The 17,900-nt window shown below is 35.0% G+C and overlaps 1 protein-coding gene across 7 annotated transcripts in view; it reads right to left on the bottom strand.

Annotated features, from left to right (window-relative positions):
• Positions 1-16,952, bottom strand: part of TMEM260 (transmembrane protein 260) — an 81,093-nt gene extending 64,141 nt beyond the window's left edge. For all 7 annotated transcript variants that reach the window (XR_013521721.1, XM_002753936.7, XM_009006075.5 and 4 more), the window contains exons 1-3: positions 16,719-16,952; positions 11,852-11,883; positions 10,971-11,122 (exon numbers count right to left, since the gene is read on the bottom strand). Coding sequence is in view for 6 of the 7 variants with exons in the window: in XM_002753936.7 (XP_002753982.1) it covers positions 10,971-11,122; positions 11,852-11,883; positions 16,719-16,878 (344 nt within the window). In the remaining variant the exon portion in view is untranslated. The remainder of the gene's footprint in view (positions 1-10,970; positions 11,123-11,851; positions 11,884-16,718) is intronic.
• Positions 16,953-17,900: the final 948 nt, after the last annotated feature.

Raw genomic sequence — 17,900 nt, 5'->3', positions numbered from 1 at the left:
ATCATGACATAAAAAGCCTTTCATGATCATGTCGTTTAACATAACACATCAAACTTTATGTTTCAGCAACACTAAATGATTTGTCCCTATACTTAAAAGCTGTTTCTCCACTTCGTGGTTTCTTTGCAAATGAGGTTCTCTATACAGGTTGAAGATCCCTTATGTGAAATGCCTGGGACCAGAAGTGTTTCAAATTTTGGATTTTTTCGGAATTTGGAATATTTGAAGAACACCTATCAATTGAACATCTCTAATCAGAAAATCTGAAATCTGATATGCTCCAATGAGCACCCTCTTTGAACATCATGTAGTATTCAAAAGTTTCACACGTTGGAGCATTCTGGATTTTGGATTTTTGGATTAGGGACGCTTAACCTGTGTGTGGAACAGTGTTTTGCCTTCACTTGGCTAATTCCCACTTAACTGTTTACACTCAGTATAAGCATTACCTTTTGCAACTTTTCCCTGAAATATTTTCATTAAGACTAGGATACTTGCCCCTTCTCTAGGTTCTCATCAAATTAAATGCATTAAATGAGTATGAAATAGATTCTTTTTTATTTCTAAAAAAAAAGACTGTGAGGAATATGAATTGTTCACTGTAACCTAATCAAAACACTATAAAGAAACCAGACTTGAAGAACTTAAAATCCTCTATGTAATGTATTACAAAGTCAAAAAATAATTTTTGGACCATTGATAATATTAAATAACCTGTCAGCATATTGGTATATTTTTAATTAAAAATGTATCTCTCTCTATATATATACATATACACACACACACACACTCACATTATGTACATATTTATTATGCGAGTGTGTGTCCCTAGAAAAACTACTTGATTTTTTGAAAAACTGTTTCCCATATATATTATTTTAGACATACTTTATTTTTAGTTTTTAATGCTCTCCAAATAGCAATAGTTTCTAATGACCTCAATACAAATCCAAACATTTTAAAATAATGCTTGATAAAATTACTTACACAATTATTTGGAAAGAAATTTGTTTTAATTGCAAAAAATTAAGACAAAAGATGTTTTGGTCTTGGAGTAAGTTTTGTTCAGGAACCATGTCGTTTATTATTGCTGTCCGTTATTATTATATAAATGGTATCTTGCTAACAAATGTTACTAAGGGAAACATTAAATAATTCATTTTAATTTATTACGTTGATTTTTTTTTATCTTAAATAAAATGATGTTTGTATGGATAGATCTTCCAGAAACTAAAGAATATTATTTTATCCTTCTGTACTTTAATTCAAGTGTTTATTCTTTTGGGAAGGGTATAGAATAACTTATTTTTAAAAACCTTCTATTTTCATATTAGTTTATTCCTTGTCTGTAAGACAAATATTTCAAAGAGAATAATAAGATATAGACCAGGCATGGTGGCTCATCTCTGTAATCCCAGCACTTTGGGAGGCCAAGGCAGGGGATTGCTTGTGCTTGGGGGTTTAGAACCAGCCTGGTCAACATAGTGAGATTTCATCTCTACCAAAAAAAGAAAAAAAAAGAACACCTGGGTGTGGTAGCACATGCCTGTATTCCCAGCTACATGGGAGGCTGAGGTGGGAGGACTGCTTGAGCCCAGGAGGTTGAGGCTGCAGTGAGCTGCGACAGTACCACTGTACTCCAGCCTGGGCAACAGAGTAACATGACTGTCTCCAAAAACATATAATAAAATACAGGTTCACAATTACTCATACTGCCTTTCACATATTGATCTGCAAAGAAAGTTCCTTAATTATCTCAAATTTTTGTGAAATTTCAAACAAAATACATCAAATTTCCCATCTTACATTTTATTGAGCCAAATAACAATGAACCCTTTATATCAATAAGGCACTACATATTGGAGCTGGAAAACAAAATAAAATAAAAATATTAAATGTGCAGAAGGCTTACCTAGGTGATGCTACAAAAATCATAACAACAAATATATCTAAAGGCATATCTAGTCTTACACTTGCTAAGAGAGATTACTGAGACGCACCTTTATTATCTGTTTATCATGAGTTTAAAAGGCATTTTCCTATGAGTCTACAAAATTCCTAGCACCTTTAATTAATCCACTATCCTTTTTCATCGCTGGGGGCTTCATTATCTTACGATTCTGGCCAATTATCATCCCTATCAATGAAGGGAACCCGTGAGTGATTAGACAAGTTAGTTGCAATCTCTTTCTGGGAATAACTCTAATCAGGAGACATACTTTATAAAAAGTTTTTCCCCTGGAAAGGCTACAACATATATTTAAAATTTTGTTGGCAGAGTTAAATTACATAAGTAGAGCAAAATATTATTCATAAATCTTTTGCATACAATACTATTAAATGAATTGGTAGTCCAAATTTCTAACTTAAATAATCTTTTAAAAATAAATGGAAGGAATGTCCAATCTGACATTATTTAATTTGGAGCTTTAAATAAAATTGTTGATCCAAGTTCACAAAACAAGCTATATTGTATAATCCGTAAAATCTAAAGTATAGATGAACTATAAATAAAAGTACCACCAAAATCAGACAATTGTCATCTATCCATAGAGTAAGTCTGATAATTTTTTTTTCTAATAAAAATGACATAATCGAAAACATCACTGTGTTTTCACTTGGCAATCCTGGAGACCTATTTTCAATTTCCATTTTATTCTTTTGGACAACTCTTAAAACAATTCTTATTTAGACATTTCTTAATTATTATTTTAAAAAAGCAACTAAGAGTTAATAATATGCTAATGCAGAATCTTAAAATTAGCCCATTAAAATGAAAAGACATATTTTTTCTATTGAAATTATTACTTCAACCAAATAAAAGCAAGCTGGAGAAACAGAAGATAAATTCAAACAAGGTTGTGAATAAAATGAGAATTCTTTTCACCAGAACTCGCTAATATATAGTTATTAGTTTAAACTATTTTCTAGTTTAACTTAAGAACACTTTATGATGAATTAGATATAAGAAAAAAATGTTTCCATTCTCAATTTAATTCTCACAGAGCCCCAATAGAGTAAGGTCAAATAAGGTGTTCCTTCAAATGAAACACACAGTTTTATCATCTAACCTGAGTTACAGAAAGATAAAAATCATATTAGATCATATTAAAAAAAGACCACAATCTTCAAACTCCACCACTATGATCATTTTAATAACACAATCCTTGTATTATAAAATAGTCAACTGTCAATATCAACAATCAACATCAAGTTCTTACACTGTTAAAGAGGTAAACTTAATTCTAAGGTTTTGCAACAATACAGGAAAGCACTGATATAGATTATTCAAAATATCAAATCCAAAAGTCATTGAAGTACATTTTGTTGTATATAAATAACTTTATACTCTCTATATAAAATATACTTTACAGTATATTTGCAGGAGATAAATCTTCCTGATTTGCTTTTTACTTAGGTTAACACAAAAACCATGTGGTTCACATTCCAGGAGAGCACAGTGTTTAGTCAATAAAAAAGACATACCAAGAGTATGATAGATAGTATGGGAAGGGTAGTCAAGTGTTTAAAATCTCACCCAGATCATGCAAATGACAGAAACCCTCCACTGGAGTAGGGATGATGTGATGCTATTAAGCATCAAATGTGAGCATCAGAATTCTCTGCTTAAAACCTGTCTTCTTTTTTTGGTCCACAAAATTCATGACATTAAGGTAAGATTCCTAAGAAAGGTACTGATTGTGTAGTAGTTTTCTCACTGATGGAATACTATTCATCTGTTGACACAATGGATAAATCACAAGGTTACAATTTACACCATTGACACAGGTTTGCTATTGATAAGGTATATTTTGCTTTCCACTACACAGTATTTGATTTTCATGTGCAGTCACATGTTTGTCTAACCCTTAATCAAATGGCAAATAACAGAAACCTGAAATTCTTTCCGAACACACATTTGACATGCCTCATAAAATTCATGAATGTATTTGTCTTCAGTGTTACTTGCATGCAAAAAACCCAACATGGAAGGTACACTGCCCTATGTCTATTCTGAGTGTACTGAGAATTCCTACTTGAAGTAAGCAGAATCTGACTGGACAGGCCACAGTGCAGCATCTGAGCATTATTGTTTAATAAATTACTATTAGTGTCAATTCATAGTGACAATTAAAATAGTGCAGTTGACTACAGGGTTCGAAGCATGGTAAAGGAGAGTAAAATGAACAGCAAATCTACTATCCTCATCCTTACACGTTCTTATATTTCTGGGTCCTGTTCATGAAAATGATATAAAAGTTCCCTTCAGGCTCATTCACATAATCAACACCATGTATTTATCTCTCCAGTCTACCTGGAGAATGGTCAACCTAGGGAGCTAAGTTACTGAAAACCAAAGTCCTGCTAAGCCTCCTTCTTTTGGTGGCAGCTCATTCAACATTCTTTCAACAAATATGTTCTGGGTATCAATATGTGCCAGGTGCTTGTGGGAAAATTATAATGAGGCCACTGAGAGAGCAGTAGAATATAAATATTTTCACTGTCCAGTTTAGACCTAAGAACATAAATCAGTAATTTAGGACATGATATAAAAAATACATCTCTGAAGCCATCACCACTGAACCTAAAACAAGTTAAAACATTTCCATCTTTAATAAATTTGCAAATGAGTCCTTTCTTCCACATTTTAGAAAAACTTACTGTGATTCCAGATACAATCCTACTAAGGTTAGTTCTACTTCATGAGGTTTAACCAAAAGGAGAAATGTTTCGCTCAGAATTTTCAGCTATATAAATATTAACTACCAGTACTCTAAAAGGAAAAGTATAAAGTATTATTTCTGATTCAAAACCACTAAATAAAATTAGGGTAAAAAACTTAAAGCCTTCAAAAAGGAAAAAAAGCAAACTAAAATGCAAGTGAGGTTAGGAATACCTTCCATAAGTAAAATGTAATCACACAATTTCCATTAGAATTAAGATTTGTGCATTAGCTTCTAAATGATAAAGCTATCAAAGTTTAAACAGTTCATTTTCTTGTACTCCATCAACTTATTCCTGAATATGTAGAAGAAAACATTGAGCTTGGCTTTATAGGAACAACCGCAATTTACCTCAGGTTTTCACTAAGTTTTCACAGTATGCTGGATAACTGGCACAATGGTCCAGCCTGGTTTAAAATAACTCCCCAGTTACAAATTTTAGTCAGTTTTGTATAAAATGTATAAAAGCATATAAAACCTCAAGATCAGCTTGTTACTCAATCTTTATAATGTATTTTGCATTCAGTAGTAAGACTGAAATTGGTTAAAAGTATATTCCATCGGAGTATCTTCAAAGACACTGGTCAAAGCATATCATCATACTATATCCTTTTTAACTGAAAACTTAGAAGACGCTGCATAATTCTTACAATGTTAAGATACTAAAAGTATAGGAAACAAATGTAAAGCATCCAAATAACTAAAGTCAACAGAATGAGGGTACTAAACTACTTTCATCAGCAGTACTAATCAACTTAATAAACTATAGAGATTTAATATTAGTCTTATGCAAAGTCACGAAGTACATCTTAATATCTCAATTTATTAAGACTATTGTCTATTTTTATGGCTTTGAAAAGTACCAAATCTATATGAATTATGACATAATTTTATTTGTAATTTATAGAAATATGTGCATTTATTATTACAACCATAATAACTGATGACTAGTTCCAGTGGCAAAATCTCGGCAGGAAACAGATTTAGCAATTTAAATGTTTTATAAGTTTTTGTAATTGAGGAAACTTTTCATAATCTGACATTTGTTAAAACCACTTATTAGAAATTATGCGGCACAGTAGCTGTGGAAATATGAGCTAGCCTCACAATTATAAAGTCAGCCTATGTAGCCCTTTCCTATTGTATATAGTGGCATAAACCCCATGGCGGCCTATCAGCTAACTGGCAGGCAGGGGGCTGCTCTATTCAAAGTGAGAGATACAAGCTGCAGGGCAAAAACCTGGCAGCTCCCATCTGACCCCACAATCCCCTACTGGTGACAGCTCCAAGCTCCATGGCAAATTAGGCCTTCTCATATTACAATTGGAGAAGACAGATTCCATTAGCAGTATCTGAAATTGAGTGGAGAGCTGCACTGTTATCAGACTTGACTCATAAGCACTGCTATTAATCAGAGCTATGATAGCATTTATATATTTCAAGCTATCTGCTGCCGCTGTGATATTCTGCTACAAAGGGTTGATGGGACTTAGGAAAGTGAACAATAGAGCTTTCTGGGAAAAGCAGAGTAAATCAAGAAAGTCTATGACTTCCGCACATTCTGAAGGGATTGTGGTTTACATAAATTTTCTCCCAATTGGAGATTGAGCTCTTCCTCATCTTACACATGGGATTTAGTTGTCACTCAATGGTAACAGCTGTGAAAAGGTGAAGCGGCCCACCGCTCAGAATATTGCCTTCGCTTTTAAAGCAATTAACCCATGAACAGGAGGATACCTGGTGATATCAAAGGGATTAGGCCAGGCAGTGCATTATTAACATTTCCTTGAACTAATTCTAACTCTGACTAGCTGTCAGAAAAGACTGTACAGTCTTAAAAAAGAGTTTTTGCCCTGCTTTCTTCCCTTTAAAATGAAGTGCTACAATTTGAGCCTAATATGTCCCTCTACTTATAAGAAAATGCAAATGAACCAAGCTCTTAATATGCTTAAGCAGTCTAAGTCAATGCAATTTTAATACAAGTAGGAGAGAAATATATGATCAATTAACCAGGGATCAAGACAGATATTCTCCTGAATGGAAATTAATGCTCCAGTACTTTCCATTCTTCTTCCACTACAAAAACTTGGTGACTATTTGTTACTTACGCATAGTTACTTCTGAAATTAGGAAGAGCTTCACATTATTCTCTATGGCAATAATCTAAAATACTCTCTGAGCTGGAAAATCCAAATGTCCCTTAAGCAGGAGATTCTGCATTCTCTAAGGTATGGCATTTTAATTTTCTATTCTTTATTGAATGAAATCTTAGCTGAAGCTATAAGAATAGCAGACACAGTGCTCAGAATCAAGTCTTTGCCTTCCAAAAGTTTAATCAAATTAATTTTTAGCAGCAATGTAATGTTTAAAAATATATAAATTATAAAATTACAAAGTCCATGAATTAAATGCTGGCACAAAACAATCTGCCAGAAGATATTCAAGGATTACTGAAACTGATCACACGTTCTTTGTGGTAACCATAGTTTCAATATACCTTCACTATTAACTATTCCTATGTTAATAGTCCTATATTTTAGGTAGTCCACTTGACATTAAGAGATCTGATGTCTTACTGTACAATATTAATGACATTGGAAAGTAATTTTATGTGTTTCCTAAAACCATATCTTTTAGAAAAAATATTTGAAAAACTGCCTATTTAATGGTTAGTGACTTTGTATTACTTTCTTTAAAATAAGCACTGAATTTTGATTATACAAACTAAGAGCTTTACTTTCAAGTCACATGAGTGTTCAACAAATTTTGTGTAATGAATTCTTCTATAGTTCCATTTGGCCCATAATAGTTTGAAAAGGCTAGGCTGACTGTCAGGTCTGTTGAGAATACATCCCCTGCACTGTAACTATCAAAATAAATGAAACAACATATATCTTCCTCTGATATCATAAGCAATTTAAATCTTCCTATGTTGACAGCATTTAAATACAACGCTATCAACATGCTCTCTTCTCTCTCAGTGATACCAGAACATATGAAGAGTGAGAATACAGATGTTTAATGATAGTGAATTCAGCACTCCTTCTTTATTCAGTAATTAAGATTTAGTTTGTTATTTCCTAGACAACCATTTTGAAATTCAACCATTAAACAATGTTAAATGGTGTTCATGTTAATGATTTATATCATTTATAACTTTAAAATTTTATAATAGGATTTGTGAATTTCAAATAGAACAGGGCATTTTAAATATTATACTATCAAATCTAAAAATCATTTACTTTAATAGCCTTAAAAAAGAAAACCCCAATTTCCAGAAATCACTAACTATATTACATAGTTTTAGAAACACAGATGTACACATTAATAAAATGAATACTATTTCATATAAATGAAATGTACTAAACTCCCCTAACATAATGCATGCTTAAAAATACTCCTGAAGGGGACAATACATAAAAAAATACATACAGAAACAAGTGCCACAATCTTACTATTTTTAATTCAATAAACTACAGTGACACATACAGCTTTCAATGTGCTGTTTTACTCATATGCTTTCAACATTAGAGGAAAGCAAATATAAATGAGTTCTTGCCAACCATTAGGAAAGATTGACAAAAAATGCAGTGTTAATGACATCTTACAGCTTTTAAAAGCAAGAGAAAGATGCAAGAAAAGCAAAAATTACATAGTAATTGGAAACAACGAATAAATTGGTCTTTCAATCTAAGTCATGTTTACTGAAAAAAATGGAGCTTTTTACATCAACACATTTAAACAGAAATTTGCTTTTGAAATAAAATCTTTGTTTAAAAGGTACAGAAGGTCTTTATGTCCACCCCAAGAGCTAAATATAGTGAATGCTATGTGAACAATTACCTGAATAAAATCTAAACCTGTTAAAAGAATTAATTTACTGCACACCAGTCAGCACTAATCCTACATGTACAGTAATGGTCTCTTAAGTGATGGGGGAAAGAAAGAATAAAACTGTTTCCTGGATCAAAACCCTTCAATATTCAACAACAAGACGGAATGATGATTTGGTTTGTAAATGAATTAAGTAGTGAAATGTCTCCTAAACAAATTCTGATAAGGGAGTCAACCTGCAAAGAAACACATTTACTGTATGCTGGGACAGGAAAAAAGCCATCACTGTAATGGTTGTACAAAAACTGTGTCCTGCTGTTGGGTTTATATTCACAGAAGAAAGGTTTTAAAGGTTAAGTTCAGGTCATACAACAAATGAAATTGTAACAAGCCAGCTGACATTGTATAATGTCTTCTTCCACTCAATCAATAGGCTACTGTTAGTCCTATTACCATAGAGATGGCTTCTCCTTTTTGAAGGGTATCTATTGTTTGACAAAACAGATTTGCCACTTGAACTAGGTTATTCCCAAAGGACGTGTACCTTGTCAATTATTTGTATTCAAAATAATGAAGTATTTTCATATTAAAATTATGTTAAGAGATAATATTGTTAGATCCCTTTTCTGAAAGAAAGCAACTTTTCCAAAGCACATACTGTATTATTAAAACCACTCAAACACCTAATTTACTCATATTAAGAGTTTGGATTTAAAGCACATGGCAGCAAGTATAAAATATATCATTAGCCATGTATATTAAACGAAAAGTGTTACAGGCTAGTGTGCTAATCTAAACCCATTATAATCAATTATGATAATAAAAGCTATTTTAAAATAGATAACTCAAAAGAAAAGTACTGTCCAGAGCTATCTGGATTCTGTAAAATTTTTTAAGATTTTTATTTATGATTTTTACAGTGGTTCTCATGTGGAATGGCATCAACAATTAATATGTTGAAAAACATGGAAAAGTTTTAGAAAATGAATCCCTTTACTTGCACAAAGAGCTATTTATAGCTACATAATATTTAAATATATGTATATGTTACATAAATGATCTAAAATACAGACTATCAAAATGAATAGTTTTCTTTAAATGTTTTTGTTCTAAAGTATCTTATGAAAATTAATAATGTACTAATTCAATATAGAACAAGTTCCTGTTCAATCTGGATATTTAAAAACAAAAAACAGTTTTTTTCTCAGTGGAAATACTGACGGATTCTTAATTATAAAAGACTCAAAAAAAAAACCAATTCTAATAAAAATTATTCAAACAATTGAGAAAAAAATATTCATGGCATTAATGAATCTAAGCAAAGACATTATTTTAATTATTTCATACTTAAAGATTTGGCTATTACTGTAAACTTGTAAGACTAAAATAACAACAAATTTAATAATATAAAAATTCTAGAAAACAGCAACAGTTATAATACCTGAATCTGAAAGTTTTTTCACATACAGATTAAAAGTAAACTTCAGTTATAGTTATACTGTTATCTTTCTATAAATAACTAAAAGAGAATTTAGAATTTAGCTAAAGGGTAGTATTATGACTTTAACACAAATAAAAATATTAGTCTTCAAAAATAACATTTGAAATTGTGCCTATTCAAATTATATTTACATATAGAAATCATTTGTTTTGTAAGACGTGCAAAAGCTTTTAAAAGTGTTTTAATTTGGTTTTTCCTTTTGCAGAAAGCATAATTTGTATTTTTCCCTATAATCCTCTTAAGTATAAGATACACTGAGTTAAGAATGAAGGCGACAGAAACATCAGAGACAAATGAGTTACCAACATTCTAAACTAACGACCAGTGTTTTAAAAGCAGGGTAGCCTTCCAAACTAAGAAAGCCTTCTATCAATGAAGTACTTGGGATCCAATTTGCCTGCCTTCCCTACAGCAATAATGGAGTGGACTGAAACCTTACCACATCCCAAATTGATTTCCTTAGTTAACAGCCTTATTTCAAAAAGTATACAACATGTTCATATTCAGAATACAACATAATTAGATATTAACCCTGGACCTGACAGGCAGCTGCCCATCAGCAATACTGTGAGTAATTAAATGATATTTACCATTTACCAAAAGATGAACCTCACACTGTTGAGGTAAACTGGCCCATCTGCATCTTCATAAAATGACAAACCTTATTAGTTCTGCCTAACCAGAGAATTGTGATAATGAACTGGTGACACCTTCACTCCATTGTACAAAACAGAACCAACTGTGTAATCATTTGAGGGGTCAAATGCATATGAAATTATTATAAATTAAGAAAGTGAAATCATGTGTTAGGGAAACCAAGCAAAAGATTTTTTTAAATGTATGTACTTGAGCCATAAGAAATCTACATTTCCAACTGCTCAAAATTAATTTTAACTAATCAACTACTTTACCTGAAAACGGTGAAAAAAAGTAACGATGCAGCTACTGCTCCAAATAAGCCACAGAGAAGATTGACACGGTAGGCAACTGAACCAAAAGGAAACAGCATAATTGCCAGTTTAGCCACCAGCGTGAACAAAGGATAGCCAGGAGGATGGGCAACCTATGGAAAAATTAGCAACAGTTAGGAGATTTTTCATCTAGGAAAGGAAGAGTCACACAGACTTTAATTGAAAAGTAGCCCTTTTCACAGGCAATTCTGAAGATTATGCACCAATGACTAAACGTATGAATAGTGGTTTTCTATTGTAATCCTCTTGTGGCAATACAAATAAATATTTTCTTTAGTGGATTTGGCAGCATGTATCACATGGTGCGCCACCCTGAGAAAGGGTGACATATTTCATTGTCAGTTCTTAAGCAGTTTGTTCTCTGGGTTCACAGTACATTAGGGTCATTTAAAAGGCTATTGAAAAAAAGCAGATTCTGAAATAACATATTGGTTAGAAAGTTGAAAGACCACACTGCTATCGGATTACCACCACACTGACAGTCCTAAGGTCTTGCCTAAAGGGATCATGCACCATAATAAAGTTTATTAAATAATAAACTTATTAAAACTGTTAACCCGATTTATTTTATTCTCCACAGCTTATACAAAATTTGGGGTGATAATAAGGCAGCTACTGTATATATAGTAAAGGCTTTGCTTTATAATTTAGTTTAATTGGATTTAAAACTTAAAGTAAATTGTCACGTACTGTACTTATAAGTTACTAAAAACTAGGGTTTGAAAATAAATTAATCTACTTTACTCCATGCTTAATTAAACTTTCTTAATTCCTAAAACTGTTAATGAGAGCATTGATTAAACAATAAAACTAATACTTACTCCAAGCTCATATGCGGCTGTGATCAGTTCCCCTGTGAAAAAATAATGTAAAACCAATAATTACTATTAGAGAATGACACTCCTCCAAAGTTTTCAAAATCCAAATGCTTGCATTGGGGTTTTGCATTAATTTGACTGGATAAAACTGTAAATCTGTAGAGATTTAACAGCATGAAATAGTCTAAGAATATTTTCTCCCTTAGGTCTTACTGAACAAACTATCTTTGATAGTCTTTAAGAACTGGTCAGTGGAAATATAGGCAAAGTCTGGTTTTTAAAAAACACTTACTTTCCCTCTTGAATGTTGTATCCATATGCAAATATACAAATATTGTTGGGGCATTAGCGTAATATGTTTTATTACCCCTGAAGAAATTAGCATGACAGTTTATAAAGATGCAACCTTACGATAATGTAAAATGTGCAGACATCTGAGGTTTGGACACTCCATAAAATATGCCATACTACCCTAAAACTGGCATTTGGATATCCTCTCTGCATTAATTGCATTGGATATCTTTCATTGATTTCCAAGTGTTTATTAACTCCAGGTTATTTTGGTAAGGTCTACTATAAGACATATTTTTCAAATAATGTTCTTTACGTAGTCCTTTATAGTTCCTCACCATTAGCGACTATTTCTGAAATTACGATGCAGTAATTTAATGCTTATTTGTTAATCTTTTAAGTATTCAGAGCTCAGGGACTTTTTCTGACTCATCCCTATACACTGTAATACAGTACAATGTAAGGAATCAATGTTGATGAATGACTCATGAAAGTTACTAGTACCTATTAGGAAATGTACTACTGTCTATTCCCTATCCTTTCACAGATACCAACACTCTACTTTTAATTTCTGTCCCAGCTACAATTTAGACCTTTAGTCTCTCTGGCCTGAACTATGGCAACAGACTTGACCAATCTTCTACTTCAGTTCATCTTCATACTGAAATCACTTATAATTAACACCTGCCGACCCCTCCCCAAACACACACATAGACACACACACACACACACACACACACACACACAATAAAAAGCTGGATTGCATCCCTAGTCTAAAACTTCTCAATGGCTGCTCTCTGCTTTCTGAATGAAGTTCAGATTCCTCAGCATGACATTTAAGCCTTCTATGGTTTCAAGGTTCTTTTTCTAGGCTTATACCCATGAAACGTACGTTCCCTCCAGTCAAATCTGATTACCCACTGTTTCTCTGGAGTGGCCCTCTTTTGCACCTCTTCTCACTCATTTTCTCACCCTGTAGTATTTTCCCTAGCATTCTCTCCCTAAATCCTTCAAAGCCTAGTTCAATTGCCACCTTCTCAGTAACACCTTTCCTTAGACACCTGCTTCCCCAGCCTCTCCATCAGAATTAATCACTTCTTCCTCCTCCATAGAACCTGCTTGAGTCTATTTAGCACTTTAGATTGCCTTATATTCTGGTTAGTTGTTTTCATTTCTCTCTCCCATTAAGTTGAAAAACATTATCCTATCCATTTCAGGATCCTGCCAAGGTTATCACCCCCTCTCCCCTCTGGCCACACACAAAGAATCAATTCAAGCCATGCACACAGAGGTTAACAAAAAGACATATCACATTGTCATCCTTGCTACTAAGACATCCCTGTCTTACGTGAATGACTGCATCATGGAAGTCCTATAGGGACACCTGAAGACAAATTAAGTCCATTACTTAAGGACATTTGTTAGAGACATCCAAGAGCACCTTAGAAACCAGCAGCACTTTTTATATCCTAAATGTTTCTTTTTAAATAGTTTATGGTCTCACAGTGTATGAAAGAGCTGTTCCCTCTGTTAACTACTGGAAAGGATATGATTTTATAGTTTACCCCACAACGGATTCGCTCTTATGTCTTTAGCTCCGAACTATTTTCATCAATGTTTTTGTTCTTGTATCTTTTTGGGACAAAGCCACCATAAGTTCAAAATTTCAAGGTCACTTTTCATTCTCCTTCATTCTAAATTCATTCAGAATTACATTTAACATCAAGAAAAATAGCCTATTTTTCTCTAACTTCTCCTTACCATGGAAAAGTCAGTATGTGGTTATTTGCTGGAGTTCTGCTGTCATAAAGATAAATCTGGAATGTGACAAACTTCCATCAATTCTAATCAAATGTTAAACTAAAATCAAAATAGAAAAGATGCCCCCATTCAAAACTTGTATATGTATCTTTGATAAAGCTCTAAAGGGAAATACTACTCTTACAGTGAATAGTATTAAAAAAAACCTCAAAAATTCCTGAGTCCTGCCTTTCTCCTGACCCTTCACAGGAAGGGCTCCTCAGAGTTGTGTTTGCCTGCATCAGAATTAATCTGCTTTTTAAAAATGAAGATTCCTTGCCCATACCTCCAAACTCCTTAATCTAATAAGATCCACTGACACTGTGGCTCAAGTTTCCCAAGTAATTCTGAAGTACTTCCCGTTTGAGAACCACAGCTCTGTTGACTGCAAGGCAAGCCCAGAGTTGTCAGCAGGTGCTTAACCTTTACAAAACCAGCTCCCTTTTAATCATACTTTTCAATATTAATTAGACTAGATTGTCACACATCACATCTGCTAAAGACAGTATCTTTGAAATAAACTCATGTATAAACTAATGGTGCCCCCAAAAGAACCATGAGCACCCCTGCCCATAAATGAACTATGTGTCAAGCGGTACAAATAATAATTTTGGCAAAACCACACAATGTGATAAATTTATGGAGTAAAATGTAAGACTTATCAGGAAGAATACATGTTTTACATTGGTTTTGAGATGTGTTGTTTATTGATGAAAATATAATTCATAAACATTCAAAAATAATACATTCAACGTTTATCAAATATATGATTAAGCAAATTTTCCATATTGGCATATACTTGGCAAACAGTTAATCATTCCCAAAAATGAACATAAAAATATTAGAAGAAACCACTATTTAACATCACACCAAATTAAAGCACCTGAAGTTTGGTAACTCAAGGTAAATATACAACTTCATTCTTTTGGTAAAAAACACAGTATTAATAAAGTCAAGGCAATAATAACTTTAAATAGATTTTCAATATCACTACATATGTGATGGTGGATTTAGAAAAGAATTTCATAAAATGTTTTGGCAAAGAGTAAAGGTCAAGAGGGCACATTCTAAAGTCAATGTACTTGGGTTCTTTTCCTGACTACTACCTGCATGACTTTGGGCACAGCTTAGCCTTAGTTTTCTCATTTATAAAAGGAAAATTAATAATTGCACCTCCTTTTAAGGGTAGCTGGGAGGGTTAAAACAACCCATATAAAGCACTTGGAACAATGCCTGGCACATAGTAAGTGCCCAATAAATGTCAGTGATTATTAATCTCACTCCCATCCTTCACACTCAACCAACCGTAAGTAGCTGTCACTCTTAATTTTTTTTTTTTTTTTACAGGTAACAGAACTATCTAACCTCTGAATAATGTTCTCCAGCATCAAAACTCTCACAACTATAAAGTTACTTCCATTATGAAATACAAATCTTGGAAACATGGTACAAAAACTCCCTCCTACACGAATGAAACACTATCCCTATTTGTGCAACAAGACCAGAAAGAATGTAACCATTTGAAAACGGAACATCAACGATCTTCAGTGTGGTAGGCAGCTCTAAAGATTATCTCCACCGATCCCCAACTTCTGGTATTCTCACTTGTGTAATTCTCTCCCCACTGAATTATGGGTTGGGTTTACCGACAAACTTCCAGGAATAAACTAGGGAAGAAGTACATTACTTACAATATTAGGTTAAAAAGTGACAGAAGTGTTAGAGAGGTGTCCTCCATCTTTTTCTTGACAGAAGTCAGTTAAATTATGGAGACCCAGATAGCAAAGAACTGGATTGCGTTTCTCCCCAAATTTGGCGTTGCGAAGACCGCAGTCCCAGCCCACACCATGACAGCAACCCTGTTCTGAGTACTACCTTCTAGCTTAATTAAGCAGCACCCAGATTCCTGATTTACCGAACCGGGAGATGATAAACGTTTGCTGTTTAAGCTGCTCCACTTGGAGATAACTGATCAAGCACCAAAAACTGCTTTTTCAGTCCATAGGTTCACCATCGGAAATTACAGCACCATTCTGACAAAATTACTGGCCATGATATGGCATCGTTAAATCCAAACCAAAATCTGGATCTTGTTTCTTGCTTCAAATATAAAACAATTAATGTGATTTAATGGCCAACGAGTCATGCTTTTCTTTTTCATAGAAACAGCCGCACTTGGCTTCCACCTTGTTAAGAGTTCTCCCGCAAATATCCTGCACTGCTAGTTCCTTCTCAATACTCAGGCTTCAACTAAAACATCACCTCTTCAGAGGCCTTTCCTGAATAGCCCTTCGGATGGACCCACTACTTACCCCCACTCTCAATCACATTTCCCGCCTACTGTCTCCATAACTTATCACCAGTTAATATGCTGTTTATTCATTAACTTGTGTACTGTCTAACCGCACTGGCACGCTCGCAATATCTGTTCACCAGTACTGTTCCTCCGTCTGAAACATAATAAGGACTCGGTGAGTAGTATTTGTGGACTCAAAAAGAATGCAAAGTAAATACTCAGGACCAGGAAAAAAGATAGGGGGAAATGGAGAAGACGTTAAGCCCCATCTCGAAAGCCTGAGAACTAAAGAAACGAGAACGACAGGGATGGAAACAGCAGCTGGCTCAGGGACACACAATACTGGGCTATGTATGCCCAGGCGGGCGGATGGAGGCCCAGGGCTGACCAGAGAGAATGTTAAGAGCGGAGGCCAGACACGGCCCCTGCCCGTTCTGGGACCAGAGCAGAGGGGCAGGAGGGGTAACCCTGCTAGTACTTTACCCGAGTCTCCCCCCGGCACCGAGCGGGGCAGCGTGAGCGTGAACACGGCGGCCACGGCGGCGAACACTGCCAAGCCGCCGCGGAGGCCCCCGGAGCGCCGCGGCCCCACTCGGACTGCCCGCTCCTGGGCCTGACCCCTGCCGTCGCCATGGGGACTCATGGGCCAGTGGCGACCGAGGGAGGAGAACGCCGCCGGCCCAAGGACTCGGTGCTACACGAAGCTCAGCAGCCAACAGGTCCGGCGGCAGCGGCGGCTTCCGGGTCGAGCCTCCGCGGGTCGGACCGCACCTTTCTCCACCTGAGCGCGGGGAGGAGAAAATGCCAAGTCGCGCTTGAGCGAGGCCCTGGGAGCTTTCCCGCAGTGCACCACGCATTGGCGTTTAACTGCTTATAATGTGCTTTAAGGTTCCTAATCACCGGGGAGAGCGTTCCCTTTAAAAAGCAAGCCTGGCCACAGGCCTACCGTCTCCATGACTGTTCCCCCCTTTCATACTGACTTGGTTGGGTCTGACAGAGACCAAAGCAGCATGGAAAATCCGAGCGAGGAAGGGCTGCTCCTGCCCCCTCTGGTGTGGGGTGGAATTGCACGAAAGGGATCAGTCAGGAGCCCCTACCTGTGCTAACACAGAGGGTGCTGTATTTACTGTATGTGCAAAGTAAGCCAATAAATACATTAATCGCAATTATGTATTTATTACGATTTACTACGTTACTATGATTAATTACAATAAGTCTGTGTGCTACTTATTAAATCACTGAGTAATTTTTAGAGAGATTAGAATATGCTAGTGTGTCAATTTTGTTTTTCTTCTGTAGCATAATGAAAATGCTAGGTGAGTTGGGAAATTTTAGTTCCTGTATTCATGCAAATAACTCATACCTGGATAAAGGTGTCTCCTAGTTTAATGAACAGGGGTGTTTTCCTGGAGCTTTCAGCACAACAAATTGGGAACGAAATGGAATCACCAAACTTCACAATGAGCTGTAAAGCAAAAATAGAATCAGGTCCTATTAACATAGGACAGTCACATAACAGCACAGTTAGTAAGGTTTTTAAGCTTACATTTTATGTTATTAAAGCAGTTATTAGGCCGGGCGCGGTGGCTCACGCCTATAATCCCAGCACTTTGGGAGGCCAAGGCGGGTGGATCACGAGGTCAAGAGATGGAGACCATCCTGGTC

This window comes from Callithrix jacchus, chromosome 8, assembly GCF_049354715.1.
Source record: "Callithrix jacchus isolate 240 chromosome 8, calJac240_pri, whole genome shotgun sequence".
In the NCBI taxonomy this organism is placed as follows: domain Eukaryota; kingdom Metazoa; phylum Chordata; class Mammalia; order Primates; family Cebidae; genus Callithrix; species Callithrix jacchus.
This window is presented reverse-complemented; position numbering and strand designations above follow the sequence as displayed.